We start from the raw sequence: 17671 nt of genomic DNA, 5'->3' as shown, positions 1-17671 counted from the left end.
CAGACTTTAAAAACTCTTCTGCTAGGTTTTAGTGTAAACTGATCTACCCAGAGGATCATCCTAGTTGGGCTTTTCTATCCTTAGTTTCAAAACTCTTTGAATGTAACTTTATCTCTGAGCCTCTAATGCTAATTGATTTTTTTTTCTAATTATCTTAATTTGCCTTTTCCAGCCCCTATTGTAGATGTTGCTAACCATGGTGACTGATATTTCTAACATAGCTACTTGGATGCATTAAACTCTTTACTGCAAATTAACCCCATACAGACACACTTCTTCCTCTGGGCAGAGGTTCACACTGGTGCCCATTTTGTCCCAGGGAGCAAGGGGTGCAAGGTGGAGGGGCCATGTGTATGTCAGGGTGTGAGGGAAGTGAAGAAGAAACATCTCTTTGGCTGTGCCTGGATAGATAGGGCAAGCAGGGCTTCCAGAAAGAAAGAAGAGGGGGGTGGGAAAGGGGCAAAGAAACCTGCTACAGCCTTGTTACTGAATCCAAAATGAAAGACTGAATTGAAAACACATATTAATCCTCCAAAGTAACTTGTTGAGCTGCTGGGAGGTGGGCTACCTCCTCCCCAGGACGTTTGTGTGCGTGGGGTCAGGGAGGGAGGAGATGCTCAGCAAAACACACAAAGACCAAATAACTCCATGGCGCACCCATGGGCAGCTGCACCCCTCTGTCAGCCGAGGCCCAGGGGCTGCAGAGCTTTTCTTATTTGCATAGCAAAATCAGATCTGGCTGAAACCCTGAGTTCCCCTGGATGTGCTCAGAGAGGGCACAAAGCCAGCTGTGGCCCGTGCTGGTCAGGAATAACGCAGCAGTCTTCACACCAGGAGCTCTTTAGGTCTGGGGAGCTTCAGAGCTCTCTTTTGAAATCAGCATTGTGCTTTTAATTTTGTCTCTAGTTTACTTTTATCAGATACAACATCACAAATCTCAGGCTGGGACTCAGTTTGGACTCAACACTCCAATCTAGTCAAATGGGCTATTTTCCTAAGCAGCACAGGGCAGAGCTCCACAGCTCTCCTTTGCATGCTGCTTTCCATGTTCTCAGGTCTTAAGGTATCCCAGAGGGGCCACAAAACAGGACAGGCAAAAAAGGGGAAGAGGAATAGCTTTGTTATTTGTATCAGGAGGGAGCAAACAAGAGGATGTAAAGGCACTGCCATAGACTTTTGCAGGTCTACAAAAGCTCACACGTTGCTGGGAGTTAATCTGGTCACAGAGTAGCTCCAGTGGGATGGGGGCCATGGTTGCTCGTCTCTCCCAGTCTCCCCGAGTACCATGCTGTGCTCCCCTTTCAAGCCAGAGAACTCTCCTCCATTGTGGAAAAAGATACCTGGCACCCCATGATGGACAAGAGGCACAAACCCAAAATGCAGGCTGCTTAAACAGAAGAAAACACTTGTTTGCTTTGAAGGTGATGCAATAAACCCAGACAGATTGTGGCACCTCCATCCATGAAAATATTCACAGCCCTATTAGATGTGTCCCTGAGCACGCTTTGAGGAGGGGGCACGGACCAAGCAATCTCCAGAAGTCCCTTCCCACCAGCTCTGCTAGGAGTGTGTACCCTCCTGTGGAAGCACAAGCAGAGAGGGTCACTCACAAACTTCAGCAGCTCCTGTCTCTCAGGGCTGGTGTGATGCCTCACCTGCAGATGTGTGACATGCTCAAGGATCCTCATCTGCCAAGAGCCCACGAAATAGCAGGGCTGACTGCAAGGACAACTTCCCCAGTCTCCTTCCAAACTTTCCTGGTGGGAATTGTGACCCTTTTAATGTACCTCCCCTCTAGATCCTACATTGACTGGGACACACAAAGCCACTTTCTGGCTTGGTGTCTGGGAGGAAGAGTGGCATGTATCATCTCTCCCAGGACCTGGTTTCTAAATCACAAGCAGGTTGAGATTGTGGGAGGAAGCATAAGCTCTGCCTTCTCCTGCAAATCTGTTGGAGTGAACTTACTGTTGGCAAGCTCATGAAAACAAGATCCTCCCTAATAAGGCAAGACAGAAAGAAAGACCCAGGTATTGGCTGTGCTGAATGTCACAGCAGGCTCAGACCCCTCATTCATGTTTAATGAAAGGCAGAGTTTTCCTGGAGATCAAAAAGCTCTCTGCTTTTTACAAGGCTGATTCATACAGGCTTTGATGTGAACTGCCCTTCAAAAAGCCACTGACCAGGTGAACAGGGAAGGCCTGAGCTCTTAGCTAGCAATACATTAAGCCTCATCTATAGTCATGCAGACAAATCTCTTCTGTTTGATGAGATCATGCCATCAACCTCCCCACAGCAAACAGAGCTAAGATTGCCCAGTTATTACCCACGTGCTTTGTGCTCACCTCTGTGGTGGCATCTCAGGGTGAACTTGGCATTATTATCAAGTGAGCCTCAGGGCTGGTGTGGGGGGAGACATCAGAAACTGCAGCGCTGACTAATGCTCAAAACACCTGGTTTGGCTTCCTACCTCTTTACTGACACACTGCAAAACCTTGGGGAAAAGTCTCTCCTGCATGCCACCCATCTGTGTACAAACTGCCTTGGTGACACGTTTCACAGCCACCAATGCAGCCCTGACGGTGTCCAGGCAGTCAGATGTATCTTGATACTCATGTTAGCAGCACAGGTGGTGCCTGGACAGGGGGAACTGAACACCTTGCTGTTGGTCAATACTGCAAGCACCTGGTTCATGACCACTTGTAGTTACAGAATCACAGAATGGCTGGGGTTGGAAGAGACCTTTAGAGATCATCTAGTCCAAACCCCCTACCAAAGCAGGTCCACCCAGATCAGGTCACACAGGAACGTGTCCAGGCAGGTCTTGAAAACCTCCAGAGGAGACTCCACATCCTCCCTGGGCAGCCTGTGCCGGTGCCTGTGCCTCGACTGAACAGTGAAATAGTTTTTCCCTATGTTTAAATGGAACTTTTTGTGTTCCAGTTTCTTTTCATTACCCCTTGTCCTGTCACTAGATGAGGTGCTGAGGGCCATGGGCTAATGATGGGCTTGGCAGTGTGAGGTGAGGGGTTGGACTCAATGATCTTAACATTCTTTTCTAACTGAAATGATTCTATGATTCCATGAGTCTCTGAATATTCCATCATCTTTTGGCCAGCTTGAGGGAGCAACCCAGTGCATCAAAGCTGCTTTGTGAACTGGGAATAGAGATGCAGGAGAGCAGCAACATGCAATCATCTCATTTTAGGTTTGTGCTATAGGAGCTAAGCATGGCCCAACTGTAGCTATCACATGCCAGCAGTGTTTGCCTCAGTTCTGGAAGGTGGGCTGGAGTCTGGCTGGCTGGCTCTCTGCTGGCAAACATGCACCAGATCTCTGCACGGGAAAGCCCTTGGATCTGCAGCACTGACAGTAACGAGCTGAACCAAGCCATGACCTTGGGAGCAAGATAGAAGTGATGGGGAAGATTTGCACCCCAGTACCCACATATGGAACACATCCACCACAGACCTGAGCTGGCTCTGCCCAGGCTGCTCCTGGTGCATGAAGCGCAGGGACTCAGGTGCATTTGGGTCTTTGTCACCTGATGTTGCTACTGGATTGAATTATTAAGCCCAGGTAAGGTGCCATGGCTGGACTGTCAGCAATCCTGCACTATACAGCCCAGCCAGCCCAGCACTTGGCTGGCTCAGTATTCCCTGCCCCATGCACTGGTTGCACGGGCAGTATGCCCTTAAACATCTTAGCCTCAGGTCAAGGCAGATAGCCAAATCCTAGCCCCAGCCCCTCCTGAGAAACAGATGCACATTGCTGAATCAGATAGTCCTCCCTCTGCCCTTCTCAGCATGATTCAAGTCATCTTTAGAATAGGAGCAGCTCCACTGCACCCTCATCCCCTGGGGCTGCTGGTGCCTTCTTGCCTGATGGGCGGGAAGGGTTCTGCCCATCCCATGCCTGCAGGTGATTGGGTACTGCTGGGACACACAGTCCTTCACGGGACAGTGGCTGCCTTTGGACCAGAGAGGTCACGGGCACAGCATTTACACATCTTCCTTGTATTCCCAATTCCTTCATATCCCAAATTTATCAAGGGGCTGGGATTACACCCACAAGGCAGCTACAAGAAAATCATTCAGCCTCCATCACTGTTGTTCACAGCAAAGTACACTCAAGCCCTTCAGAAATACTCTCTGAAAGTGAGTAAAAAAAAGATTGATCTCAGGGAAACAGCTGAATCTGAGAGCTTTTCTGGACAGGGAGCATCTCCCAAGAAAGCAGTGGTAGCTCAGATGGTCTCAGCAGGACCCACCTGCAGAGCAAAGTACATCCTCTGCACTCCTGTCCTTACAGCCCTCTGTCCTTTCTGGGACTATTGTCCTCCTACCCCAAAGCCAGGAAAAGCACTATGTGCCTCTGGGTGTTGCCAGACTATGCAAGCCAGTGTTTGAAGAATATTTTAGCAAGCCTGAGGGCACAGGGCTGTGAAAAACAAGGAGCTACAAGTGGCATCTAATAAGTCTGGCTGAAAGGTGGATGGATGTTTGCAGGATGGGGAGGAGCCACTAACAGACCTCAGCAATACCGATACAACATCCCAGAGGACTGAGAGCTTTACCCCTCCTTCTTTCTCCTTTTCTCTTCTTTTCCCTCTGCAGAATAAAACAGAAAAGTCATTTCCCAGTGAGCAAATACAGAGGAGAGGGCTGGCAGACCCATCAGGGCCTTGCATTGGATGCTGCTGGGGCAAGGCAGACGTGGAGGGAAGGGGGAAGCTCTGGCATCCCGCCCGGCACTGCAGACATGCCGCATCCTGTTGGGTCCTGGGAGGAGCACCCACCTTCTGTATTTGCAAACAGGTTCACAGAGACCAACCAGCCAGCTCCCCGTTCTGCCCAGGGCACAGATTGCTCTGGGGAGGGCACAGCCATGATAACACCTGCGCCCTCCAGCCAAGGGGATCGAGGGCTGAGAGACTGCAAAACTGGGACGTGCAGAAGAACAAAGCCAGGTTTAGCAAACCAGAAACAACCCAGGTCTCACAGACCCAGAGAAGAGCAGGAGGAAGCAAACTCTGACCTTTTGCAAGCAGCAAAATCAACAGGAAAAAAAAACCCAAACCAGTTTGAATTTACTGCTGTAAGTACTGGAGCTGTAAGAGTGCACAAATGAAACAACGAACTGCACAGAGACTTGTTGATGCCCCTCTTTGAAGAAAGGATGTGAAAGAATGAAGTAAACCAAGGCCACAGCTTGGACCCCAGTGGGGAGAGGAATTGCATCAAGGGAAGATGGACAAGTTTCGGATGATCTTCCAGTTCCTCCAGTCCAACCAGGAGTCCTTCATGAACGGCATCTGCGGGATCATGGCCCTCGCCAGCGCCCAGATGTACTCAGCCTTTGATTTCAACTGCCCCTGCCTGCCACGCTACAACCTGGCCTATGGGCTGGGCATCCTCCTGGTGCCCCCTTTCATTTTGTTCCTGCTGGGCTTTGTGCTGAACAACAATGTCTCCATGCTGGCAGAGGAGTGGAGACGGCCCCGGGGCCAGCGAGGGAAGGACCCGGCTGTCCTGCGCTACATGTTCTGCTCCATGGCACAGAGGGCCATGATCGCCCCGGTGGTCTGGGTCTCAGTGACACTGCTAGATGGAAAGTGCATCACCTGTGCCTTCTGCACCTCACTGCCTGTGGAGACCCTGGGCAACTCCAGCCACCCTGGCCTCTCCCAAATGGAGATGAAGAAGGTCCTTGCCCGCATCCCCTGCAAGGAGATCTACGATGGACAAGACCTCATCGCCAATGAAGTGGCCGTCAGGTACCTGCGCTGTGTCTCGCAGGTAAGAGATACCATGGCTGAGCTCTTGCTGGTGATTTAGGGTTAGGCACTGCCAGCTTTAGCTCTTCTCTCAAGGGATCTTCTTGGTGAAATCAAGCTGCAGGAAGAGACGCTGGTGACTTTTCAGGGGTACAAGGTGCTCAGAATCAGCTCCGGAGAGTTACACCTCCAGTGTGGTTCACAGACTGAGGTTGTAGGTCCCCCTGACAGTTCAGTCCCTTCTCCTGCCTGGACAGCCTGGGTCTACAGGGCAACAACACATGGACAAACAGAGATTTATATAAAGCAAGTTGAGAAGGGGCTGACATGGATGTTACTGGTGGCTGGTGGGCCATCACCCCTCCTCGTAACCCACTGGTTGCCTACAGTTGGCTGCTAACCATCTGGGGCACTTGCCTTTGCCACTTACAAGGAAACAGACAGAATGTACTTACTAAACATCCCAGGGAACCACAAATGAAGAAGTGTTGCCAACTGCTTGGCCTGTGCTTAATTCCTCCCAAGCCCTCTGCTTCTGGCCACATTGAGGACAGGATAGTCTGACCCGCTCTGATCACTCATGTACTCTAGTTTAAAAGCGGCTTCTCTCCATGACCTCCTTAGGGCAGACAGGAATTAATGGCCCTGGCTTAAGAGAAATGGAGGCACAGGAACTTCTCCAAAGACACAAAGGATTTTCCTGGGTAGACCCAAGTTTGCAGCTGCTGGGAAGCACAGAGAGCTGCAAAACAAGAGGTGTCACCTAGATATCCCCCTCCCCAAGATGCTATTTTAGGGGGCTGCAATTACAGTGGGGCTCATGCTCATGAGCTCTGCCTGCACAGCCTGAGGCAGCCTGAGCTGAGACCAATGACAAACAAGACAGACTGGTCCCAGCTCTGCCCTCATCTCACCCTTCCTGTCAGATCCCATTAACAGGGGAGCCTGTCATCTCTGCTCACCCACGGTAGATGTTAATAAGTCCAACAGCTTGTGAAAAGGGTTAGACAGCTGCATAAACCCAGGCAGTATCTGGAACAATGTTAGCTGTGAGTCAAAGGACACAGACAATTCTAGACCCAGGTGAGATACAGTCATATCAGAGGTTGGACTGAGGGCTGGTTGCAGGATTTGGTCTGGTGTTACCTATGGTCACAGCTTGCTGATGCTATACAAGGTGAGAAGTTGTGCCAGGGCTCAGTGCTGAGGGCTGTTGTTTAACATCTTTATCAATGATCTGCATGAGGGGATTGAGTGCACCCTCAGTAAGTTTGCTGATGACCTGAAGCTGGGCAGATGCACAGATCTGCTTGGGGGCAGGAAGGCTCTTCAGAGGGGCCTGGACAGGCTGGAGCTGAACAAGAGCCATCAGTGTGTCCAGGTGGCCAAGGAGGCCAATGGCATCCTGGCCTGTATCAGAAATAGCGTGGCCAGCAGGACCAGAGTAGTGATTGTCCCCTGTACTCAGCCCTGCTGAGGCTGCACCTCATGTGCTGTGTTCAGTTTGGGCCCCTCACTAAAAGGAAAACATTGAGGTTCTGGAATGTGTCCAGAGATGGGCAACAGAGCTGGTGAAGGGTCTGGAGAACAAGTCCAATGAGGAGTGGCTGAGGGAGCTGGGGGAGTTTAGTCTGGAGAACAGGAGGCTGAGGGGAGACATGATCACTCTCTACAACTACCTGAAAGGAGATTGTAGCAAAGTAAGAGTCAGCCTCTTCTCCTAAGTAATGAATAATAAGACAAGAGGAAATGGCCTCAAGTTACACCAGGGGAGGTTTAGATTGGAGATTAGGAAGAGCTCTTTCATTGAGAGGGTTGTTAAGCGCTGGCACAGGCTGCCCAGGGAGGTGGTGGAGTCCCCATCCCTGGAGATATTTAAAAGCTGTGTAGCTGAGGTGCTGAGGGCCATGGGTTAGTGCTGGGCTTGGCAATGTGAGGTTAGTGGTTGGACTTGATGATCCTAAAGGTCTTTTGCAACCAAAATGATTCTATGATTCTCTAAGTGAGGAGGTGCTGCCTATATGAGTACATCAAACAAAAGTTCAGCGGAGATACACAGACACAGTACACAGGGTCTCCTCTTTGCAGCAGAAGCACAGCCCCAAACAGCCCAAAGTGGAGCCAGGCTCATGTGCCAGCCTGGGAAGTGCCAGGCATATGCTCTGCCTATCTGTGACAGGTCTGCTTCCCCCTCATCCCTGCAGGCTCTGGGCTGGTGCTTTGTGCTGCTGATGACCACACTGGCTTTCTTGGTCAGATCCCTCCGGCCTTGCTTCACCCAAGCTGCCTTCCTGAAGAGCAGGTACTGGTCCCACTACATCGACATCGAGCGCAAGCTGTTCGACGAGACGTGTGCAGAGCATGCCAAGAGCTTTGCCAAGGTCTGCATCCAGCAGTTCTTCGAGGGCATGAGCACAGACTTGGCAGCTGCCCGCTGCCACCCGCCCAGGAAAGCCCCTGCAGATGCGGGGGACACCATCGAGAAGCTCCTGGGCATCACTGACCAAGGCACTATGAACACAGCCTTGAAGAGCTGGCACAGGTGCAAACCCCCGCTGCACCTCCACCCACCTGCCCTCCCCCACAGCAACGGCTGGGCTGGGCATGAGCAGAGCCCCCCACACCACCCAGCACCCCGAAGGGAGGTGGCTGCCTACTACAGCCACGTGTGAGGGGTGCAGGGGGTGAGGGGTACAGGGCTTCACCAGAGCACAGTCCCACTTTTGGGATAGGGGCTGCAGGGAGGGCAGATGGGTGGGCATCCAGTCTGGGCAGAAGCAAAGGCCAGCACCACAGGGGCTGCAGGGGTATGGGCACCCAAAGGGCTCGGCGGTGCCAGTGCAATCCCATCTGCTCTCACATCCAATGCTACAGCATCGGTAATTCAGGCAATGAGTTTCATGCCAAGTGGGATGGCTGCTCACAGTCATGATGGATGACCCCAAGGAAGCTGAAGGGCGTGATGTGATGGCTGGACAGAGGTGCCATGCATTCCACACCACCAAGCACCATGTTTGATCTGTAGCACTTGCCAAGGCAGACACTACTACATGTGTAAAACTTCCTCCCTTTCACCACATGCTCAGCACATCTGTGTTTGGGCAATATTAAAAACCCCCTGGTGAGGAAACAAGTTGGGGGTTCCCCATTCTCATGCCAAGCTGTGAAACCCCAAAAGTCTCCCCATGACCCCTCCACACACTACATCCTGACAGACACACACATCTTCAAGGTCAAGAAAAGCTGTAAAATCAATTTGACCCAAGCAACAAGCGGGTGAAGGGATGCCTCATATTGCATTACATGTGACTGGAACAGTATGGTTGGTGTCATGGGTACTATTCAACGAGGAGCCCACAGAAATGGTCCTTGCAGAGTGTGTGTAGACAAGGAGAGCAGCATGGGGCATGAGGGCTATGCCAACCCCTTGCCTCAGATTTGCTGCAGGACAGTTTGTCCTTGCAATTTTACCTCGATTCCTCCCTGACACAATGACTTATGTTAAAAACCCATCTGAGTGTTTGTTTAAGGAGCCAAATAAATAATTCAGGCTTATTGTTGGAGCCCTGTGGTCAGGCACAAGGATATATAAAAGCTATTTACAAAAGCTGTTGATGTTTCTTTTATTTGAATGCAATGAAAAGGACTGTGGGGTCCCCAGGCCAAGCCCAAGGTGCTGAGGCTTTGTGAGCTGGGGTGTTTTGTCTGTGCACTGCCAGCCCTGGCCTTGGAAGGAGAAGCCAGGGACGCATCTCTAACCCTACACAGCACCGGGTGTCTATCCATTTCCATAGAGACAGAGGAGGATGGGAGGCAGGCCCTCGAGCTGACTATGGAAATTGCAGCCCAGAAGAGTGTTCCCTCATGGCCCTGATTTTAGGGCCAATATGCAGAAGGAAACTCCCTCTTGAGAGACAAGTTTTATCCCTGCCGCGTCCCTTTCAAAGTGCTCATCCCCTTGAAATTTCTGCTGACGAGTTTTTGTTCAAACCAACTTATTATGGCTGGCTGGTAACTGAGGTGACTGTCGTTTGCATAAACCTTAATTATCGGTGTGTAACTCCACAGAGGCTGTGGGGAGCGGAGAACAAAGGACCAAAATGACGAGGAAATTCTCCGAGCTGCTGTGAGAGAGCCTTAGCAAGCCCATAGTCAAGAGCAGACTGAATCTGGCTGACTCCCGGGAGAAAGGAGCATGACACAGATCTATCACCAATTTTCACACCCCAAACTTTAATTAAGGCACCTGCCCTGAAATTAACTTGATTTACAAAGCAAAGGAGATTAAAAGATAAAGGCGGTTTCCCTCCTATTATTTCCAGTTGGGCAGTGTTAATGGCTCACTCAGTAAGGCACTCAAGAGTCCTCACAAAGGCAAGCAGCAGGCAGGGCTGAAAAAAACAGCATATATTTGCAAAGCAGCTTTTGGGCTTTTAATCTAGACTTTTAGGATTAGAGCTCTGCCCCCTCGCAGCAATTTTATCAAGTCACAGAGTGTCCCTGCAGAGCAGGCAGGTTGTCCCCTGTGTGCTGGATTTTAGGGATGTCATTCATTGCCTTTGGGGAGAGACTCTTTGTTAGGGAGCCTGACCTGGCCCCTGGGATGTAGGAGCAGCACCCCAAGCAGGGAGGGAGCCCTGGGGTCTCCAGCTGAGTCAGCAGGCACCAGGCAGGAGGGGAATCAGCAGGGGAACCAGCCCTGGGTGGCATAGGAGGTGTGGGAGTGCCAAGGACTGCACTGCACCCAGACACTCAGGACCAGCACAAACCCAGCCAGGAACCTCAGATCTAGGGGTAAGAAAGAGGACTTGGTCCAAAAACCTCGCTAGGCTGAGCCTAGCTTTGCTCTATGCAGAGAGGAACGTGGGTGTTGCTGAAGATTTGCCTGCGCTGATGACATCCTCTGGGGAGGGCTGAGTTCCACCCCGGGGACACAGAGGCTTGGGGAGGGAGGCTGGGGGCCTCCAGCCTCTGCAACAGGCTGGGCAGGAGCTGGAGCCAAGGCACAGATGCCAGAGGAGGCAGTGACGCAAGGGGAAAGTGAGGCATCCTCGGCTGCCTGGGGGAAGCGCTCTGCAGAGGAAGCGGCGAGCGGAACAGCTGGGCCAGGCAGGAATGCACGGTGCTGGCCAAGTGAGCCAACACTGCCCACATGCACGGCCCCCCGGCCCACTCGCCCCACCGCCCCGCAGCAGCCTCACTGCTTGGGCCCAGCGGCTGGGGAGAGCAACCCAGCCGTCCCACAGAGCTTACAGCAGCAGCTTCCTGCTTCTGCCCAAAACCCAGCCAGGCCAGCGTCATCCCCGCTGCCTCAGCGGGCTCGCGTGCACAGAACCAGCAGTCTCTGCCCCTTCCTGTGAGCCCGAAGGCTTCCCTCAAACCACCTCCCAATGCTCAGGGTGGCCCCAGACTCCTGGCAGCTCAGGTACTGCTCTTGGTTGAGCTGGGTTCCACCAGCATCCCCTGGGGACAGTGGTAGCTACCCCGAGGCTGAGGGGCTCCAGCATCGCACCCGGCAAGGCCCCCCCCCCCGTCGCTCCCGGGCTCCAGGCAAACCCGGGCCATCCCCACCAGCCTTCACACAGCTGCATCTGTGCTCTGAAAAGCCACCATAGGCTTTTCCAGTGACTCATTCTCACCCTTTCCTTTCCTTTTTTTTTTAAAGGCACAACCTCAGCCTTCCACCCAGCAGAAGCCAAGCGCCTGCTCTTCGCCCCACCCAAGCACGGGGCCTCAGAACAACCTCCTCCCTCCTCCCAAAAGCCGACGGCACGTTGCAGACTCAAAAAGGAAGCTGCCAAAGCTTCTGAAGTCTGTTTTCATCTGCTTTCGCTTCGCCCATCAGGCCGGCCTCAGCCCCATCCGCACTCCTGCACAGCCCCGCGCGCTGCCAGGAACCCCCTGGAGCTGCAGCCAGAGCCGCACCAGGAGCCCAGGAGGCTCCAGAACTGGTTTCAACAGCTTTTCAAGTAAGTGATTTCATTTTTTTTTCCCTTGCTTCCATGTATGTTTCAGGGAAAGATTTTAAAAGAGGCTGCTAAAAGATGATGTGCAAACAACTTTTCTCCTCCTACCCACCCTTCTCTCCCAGACAGGCACCAAGCACGGGAAGGGTAACCCTCCCTCCTGCAAATGGCATACTCCCCCCTTCTCCAGCTGCTCTTATTTTAGCTTTGCCAGTTGCCAAATACCAGCAGAAGGGTTGCAGGGCCTTGTTTATCAGGGCCAGATGCCGGTAACTCTAATAACAGGGTTTTGAAGCACATGCACTGGAAGGTTGGAGGTTTAGCGTCTGGCTGTGAACGTGGTGTACCACAAAGCGCGGCAGCCAGAGATGGAGGCCTGGCTCCCCATCACGTGGCTGCAGTTTTCAGCTGGTCTGTCTCCTTTGCTGGGAGGGAGTTTTGCATATGGAAAACTGGGAAGATAGAGGAAGACATCAAGGGCTGCTTGTGTTTGAACTCTGCAATATCAACGAGTGACTTCAAAGGGGTTGCCAGGGGTTAGACACAGCAGGGAGCTGAGGCTGAATTTCTGCACACCCCTCCGTTCCCCCTCTGCTGGCCCATGGAGGAAGGGGGCAAAACAGGAATTTGATGGGGCAGCAGATAAACTGAAGTACAGTAATGATTTAAAGCACAGTGCATGAGCAAGCCTTGTACAAGAGGCCAGAAGGTGCTTTTGTCTCCTCCGGACAAATGTCTCCACAGCCGAAGCTGGCTTCTGGGCAATGCCAGCATCGAGGCAGATTTGTGGGCAGCCTTCCTGTGGGTCAGGGCTCCCCAGGAGCCCCAGATGTGTGCCAGTGCTGACAGCTCTGTACAAGCTGCCACAGACAGTTAGTTAGGTGCTCGGGTCCTTCCTTTCTCCAGCAAACCCCAGTCGTGGCAGTTCCCTTAAGCCCAGTGGGTCTTGGCACGGGGGTGAGGGCTCCCAGAGCTGGAAAGGTGCTTGAGTGCTTTCCTGAGATAAAACTCTGTGGGGATGCAGCACAGGTGGAAAGTCATCCAAGAAATTAATTAAATGCAGCTTGCAAGTGACATGAGGGAATGGGCATCACTGCAGGGGGCATGGATGCACTCTCCCACTTATTTCTATCCCCTGCTTGGTCCTGAGTGTGTGCTGTCCACACAGCTCAGTTCTCTTGATGGGCATCCCAGTAGAACCGGTACAGCACTGGGAGAAGGAGCTGGGGGAAGCTAAACAGGAGAAGTGCAGTGAAGTGCCTCTGGCACAGAGGTGTGCAGGTCAGAGTGGTCAAATTCAGGCCAGGAGTTAGAGGTTGTGCCAGGACAGGGAGTATGGTTATGTCAACCAAACTGTGGCAGAGATCATCCGGCCACACCTGCCCGTGGCAAAAACTCCTACGTAATTGCTGACACAGCAATATTGGCATTTAGTGATTGTGTCCCGGGTCACCGAGATAAGCTCGGCTTTCCCAGGAAGGGACTTCTCTTGCTGGCAGCAGTAGTCCCTGAGCATCCCCTCACCCGTCACACAGAATCACAGAGTGTTTATTAAGAGTTGGGAGAATCTTAAGGGTGAGCAGAGGCTGCTCCTGCCTGGTCCTCCTCTGCTACATCTCTCTGCCCCCAAACCTGCTGGGCCCTGTCACAGCATTTCTTGCTGCCTCCCTGACATACCTTTGCCTGTTACTAAATATTAACTCATCAGGTGTAAAGAGGGAGGCAAAAGCCACCCACAGCACCTTCAAGGCAGCGTGGCACCAGCACGCACGTGCTGTGTGGGTCTGAGCTAGCATGAGTCAGTGTCAGCGCTGGGGCTTCATGCTAGTGCCAGTGCCTTGGTCCAGTTCTCCCAGTAACACAGCGTCCTCCTTCCTTGTAGGCTTGGGAGATCATCGAGTGTCCGGCAGCAGCACTGACAGTAATCACCTCTGCAGCAGGTGACTAAAACCAAAGAGAAGGAAAGACAACGACCGAGCAAATGACAGGGGCAGAAACAGCTGTCCTGTTGGTAATTTCCAATGGAGTGACGCACTTGGAGAGCTTAGTGGGACACTGAAATTACTGAGGTCCCACAGATTGCTTAGGCTGAACCCTTCTTTGGCCCCTTTTTGAAGCATCCCTGGTATCAGCAACCAGCTCCAGAGGCTGGGACGCCAGGCAGGAGGAAGGGACAGCAGTGAAGGTGGTGTGCTGCCAAAGCAGTTTCTCATACAGCAGCTGTCCCAAAGCCGTTTCAGCCACCCTTGGTGTGTCCCTCGGTGCCGGGAGCTGGGCCAGCACGGCCCCCCACCGCAGGACACACCTTCCTCCCCGCCAGGGACGAGATGGCTGCCCTCATTGCTGAGAACTTCCGCTTCCTCTCCTTGTTCTTCAAGAGCAAAGATGTGATGATCTTCAATGGTTTGGTGGCTCTGGGCACGGTGGGGAGCGAGGAACTCTTCTCAGTTGTCGCCTTCAACTGCCCCTGCTCCCCTGCCCGCAATTACATCTACGGGCTGGCTGCCATCGGCGTCCCGGCCCTGGCCCTCTTCCTCATTGGTGTCATCTTGAACAACCACACCTGGAATCTGGTCGCAGAGTGCCACAAGCGTGGCGTCAAGAACTTCTCTGCTGCTGCCACCTTCCTGCTCTTCGGCTCCATCCTGGGCCGTGCGGCGGTGGCTCCCGTCACCTGGTCAGTCATCTCGCTGCTGCGGGGGGAGGCCTACATCTGCGCCCTCAGCGAGTTCGTCAGGCCCTCCTCACTCGACAAGTTCCCAGCTGAGTACGGGGCAGACGTGCTGGCCCGGTTCCCCTGTAAAGACATGCCGGCGAACCTCACCAAGTTCAGGGAAGAGGTGACGCGGAGGCTGAGATATGAGTCCCAGGTAGGCACGCCGGGGAGAAAGCCCCATGGAGTGGGTAAGACCACCTTGCCGTGTCCTAACGCAGCCTCTCTCTTCTCTCTCAGCTCTTTGGCTGGCTGCTCATCGGCATCGTCGCTGTCCTGATTTTCCTCACCAAGTGCCTGAAGCACTGCTGCTCCCCACTGAGCTACCGGCAGGAGGCCTACTGGACCCAGTACCGCTCCAACGAGGATAAGCTCTTCCGACGCACGGCCGAGGTCCACTCCAGGATCCTGGCGGCCAAGAATGTGAAGCAATTCTTTGGCTTCGTGGCGCTGGACAAGGAGGAGAAGGAGCTGGTGCAGGAGTTCCCAGTGGAGGGCGTCCAGCCCAGCCCCCAGTGGAACGCCATCACGGGTGTCTACATCTACAGGGAGAACAAGGGCTTCCCTCTCTACAGCCGGCTCCACAAATGGGCCAAAGGGGTGGAAGGGAATGGGCCAAGCCCAGAAGGCCACGAAATGCTCTTTTTGGCTTCTTAAGACAGACAGGCACTGGCAGCAGTTCCCCAGACCACCTAGGATGTCTACCAGTATCGGTGTGTGGCTGAGGGATTCACTGGGAATATTCCTCCCAGCAGGGTTACATCTCTCGGTGGGTGAACAGAAATCAACAGCCTCAAGGTAGAGACTGATAAGCAATATGCTGAACTGGGAAACTCCTCCCTTGCAGACAACCATCTCGCTGCTGCTCCCAGAGACACCAGGGGAGCAAGGAACAGATGCACACGTTACCTCTGGCTGCCAGTGCACCCTGCCACCTAACGCACCAGCAGAAGCCTTGGGGAGCAAGAGCGAAGCACAACATTTCTGAGCGTGACTCCTGCAGACTCACTGGTCTCCCCCTGGCAGGGTTAGCCCCAGCCATCCCGCACACTTACTTCTTTCATTAACATGAGTATCTTCTTACACAGTTGTGTGGTACCTGTTATGCAGGCAAGTCCTTACAGGCTTTACAGCACAAGGAGAAGAGGGAAGCAGTGGGTAAATTCCTGTGGCAAGGGGGATGGAAGAGCACCTGGAAAGGAATGGGTCAGTAATATAAGCAGGACACCAAATAACTGAGAGACTAAGGCAGGAGGAATCACCAATATTCCCGGTATTCAGAAAGACGCTCTGTAATTACCAAGTAGGAATTTGGGCAGGACACCAGTTTGTTCTTGCTGAAGTGCCTGGCCCAGTTGGTCACAACCATGAGTTTATAAACCCAGAAGAGAGCACCATCAGCAGAATAGCTTCTGGGCAAGGTGGCTCAATGGAGGTTGAGAGGAAGCAATACCCCAACAAGTCACACCACCAGCTCATGGCAGTTCTCATCCAACCATCAGATGAGTTTGGCTTGTTTGGGCTGCCAGTTGCAGCAAGACCTCAACCCAAATTAGTTTTACATATATGTATATATACACACATATATATCTGTAGTGTATATACTATGTAATTGTAGGTAGATAGCTCTATTTGTGGAGCATCTTTCTTCAGGGGAAAGGGGGTGAGAAAGTTGCCAGACAAAAAGACATTACATGTTTCCATCTGCTGCGCTGGGACTGCAGCCCTGGAGTGAGAAGGGACAGTAGGAATGGAACAGGGGAAGCAGCCCTCTTCCTACCCTTCTACTACAATTTTCTTAAACTCTTTCCACTGCCTTAAATGGTCCCTGCAGCAGGTCTCTCTCTTTGATGGACTTGGCTATACTCTGTGAAAGCAAAGCCAGAAAGGTACAAAGTTACTGCCCTCACCACGATGCTGTGCTGAGTATGGCTTCAAGTACTACATACCCAATGTCAGCCCTACAACACTGTTTCAAGAGTTGGCAGGACAATGAAGTTTCATTTTCCTACTTGTACTGTACTGTGCAACTTCCTTTTACACTGTGCCATTCACCAAAAAGCCTGAAGTCATTCAAAAAGAATGACCCAAACCCACAGAACTCAGAGGGACTTACAGACAAGATTTGAAATAAATTATTAAAGGAGTTCTTTTTCATTGCCTTCTGAGTTTCTTTTCAGGGGGGCACAAAAGGCATTATTTAACATTCTCTTTGAACTCAAGGCCTGGGAACTTAGGTTTTTTTCTTTATATTAAACATTCAAGATCTGCTTCTATCCAGATGACCCCAGAATGTGAAGTTTTAAAGTACTGCCACATATTACAAGTTAGTAACACTGCTTTTTTAGTTACTCTTGCAGTGAGTAGCATAGATACTGTACATCAGGATACACAATTGCAGCAAAGGATAGAAAACATATTTAGAAACCTTCTTACAAGTATCTCCACTCACAAGAAAGAGCTGGAGGGTATATTCGCTCACAAAGAGACTGGAAAGGCTGCTTAATGGACAAGGCAGCCCAGGATCCCTGTTCAGCTTCTCCACAGATTTGCCTTGCATTTGTGGGAAGGCTTTTGGCTCCCAGCCTCACCATCAGCTAATCTGCAGGAATTATCAGATGAAAGTTAAATGAAATTGCATTAACTTGAGATGAAAGAGAAGTTCATTTGCATTTCTCCTCCTTGGCCCTGGAGCAGAAGCATGCAGAAACACATGCCACCCCTGCACACACGTCAGCTGAAGCAAGGTAACTTGCTGAAACAAAGCAGCCTTCCTTTTACTTCCTTTACTTCCTTTGCCTACTTCCTCAATAGTCCTCATTGTTCCTTTGAACCACTTCTACTCCAGTTCCTTCTCCTCCCTTGCCTCCTTTAAAGGAAAGGAGCCAGGCATGTAACACGCTTGAGAATGGATTTGTTTATTCAAAGAATAAATTATGAGCACAAACCAGCTTTTGCTGTTTACCTCCCTTCTCCATTAACTCCAGCCACTTTCCATGTGCTGGAATGGGCTAGGGGCTTGTCCATTTTCCCTCCCTTTTGTTGGAGAAGCGTGTCTGAGAAGACAGTGGGGATATTCTCCTCTGCCTCTCTAAGCATGGCCTCCACTATGTATCAGCCCTGGGTTTCAGGACCTCGTAGCCCATCAGCATCCTCATGACTATCCCTGCAGACCCTGTCACTCATCCGCCCCCATTGACAACGCTGAGGGGAGGG

At 51.9% G+C, this 17671-nt stretch overlaps 3 protein-coding genes across 4 annotated transcripts in view; 2 read left to right on the top strand and 1 right to left on the bottom strand.

The window, feature by feature from the left end:
- Positions 1 to 5249: 5249 nt before the first annotated feature.
- Positions 5250 to 8448, top strand: CALHM1 (calcium homeostasis modulator 1). Its single transcript, XM_010206542.2, has 2 exons — positions 5250 to 5798; positions 7981 to 8448. The coding sequence occupies exons 1-2, from the start codon at positions 5250 to 5252 to the stop codon at positions 8446 to 8448; spliced, it is 1017 nt and encodes a 338-aa protein (XP_010204844.2).
- Positions 8449 to 11668: 3220 nt separating this feature from the next.
- On the top strand, positions 11669 to 16660 carry CALHM2 (calcium homeostasis modulator family member 2). Of its 2 annotated transcripts, none has more exons than XM_062001709.1 (3): positions 11669 to 11745; positions 13625 to 14612; positions 14696 to 16660. In XM_062001709.1, exons 2-3 carry the CDS (start codon positions 14070 to 14072, stop codon positions 15110 to 15112), a joined length of 960 nt encoding a protein of 319 aa, XP_061857693.1. In that variant the 5' UTR covers positions 11669 to 11745; positions 13625 to 14069; the 3' UTR covers positions 15113 to 16660. The 2 variants fall into 2 exon arrangements, with proteins under 2 accessions (XP_061857693.1, XP_010206936.2); XM_010208634.2 differs by having other exon boundaries at positions 11722 to 11745; positions 14063 to 14612.
- The window catches only part of PDCD11 (programmed cell death 11), a 28399-nt gene continuing 26334 nt past the window's right edge, over positions 15607 to 17671 (bottom strand). Inside the window, exon 37 of the transcript XR_009819202.1 lies at positions 15607 to 15647. The gene's annotated coding sequence lies outside the window, so the exon portion shown is untranslated. The remainder of the gene's footprint in view (positions 15648 to 17671) is intronic.

This window comes from Colius striatus, chromosome 8, assembly GCF_028858725.1.
Source record: "Colius striatus isolate bColStr4 chromosome 8, bColStr4.1.hap1, whole genome shotgun sequence".
Classification (NCBI taxonomy): domain Eukaryota; kingdom Metazoa; phylum Chordata; class Aves; order Coliiformes; family Coliidae; genus Colius; species Colius striatus.
Note: the sequence above shows the minus strand (reverse complement) of the source record. Positions and strands in the feature narration are given on the sequence as shown.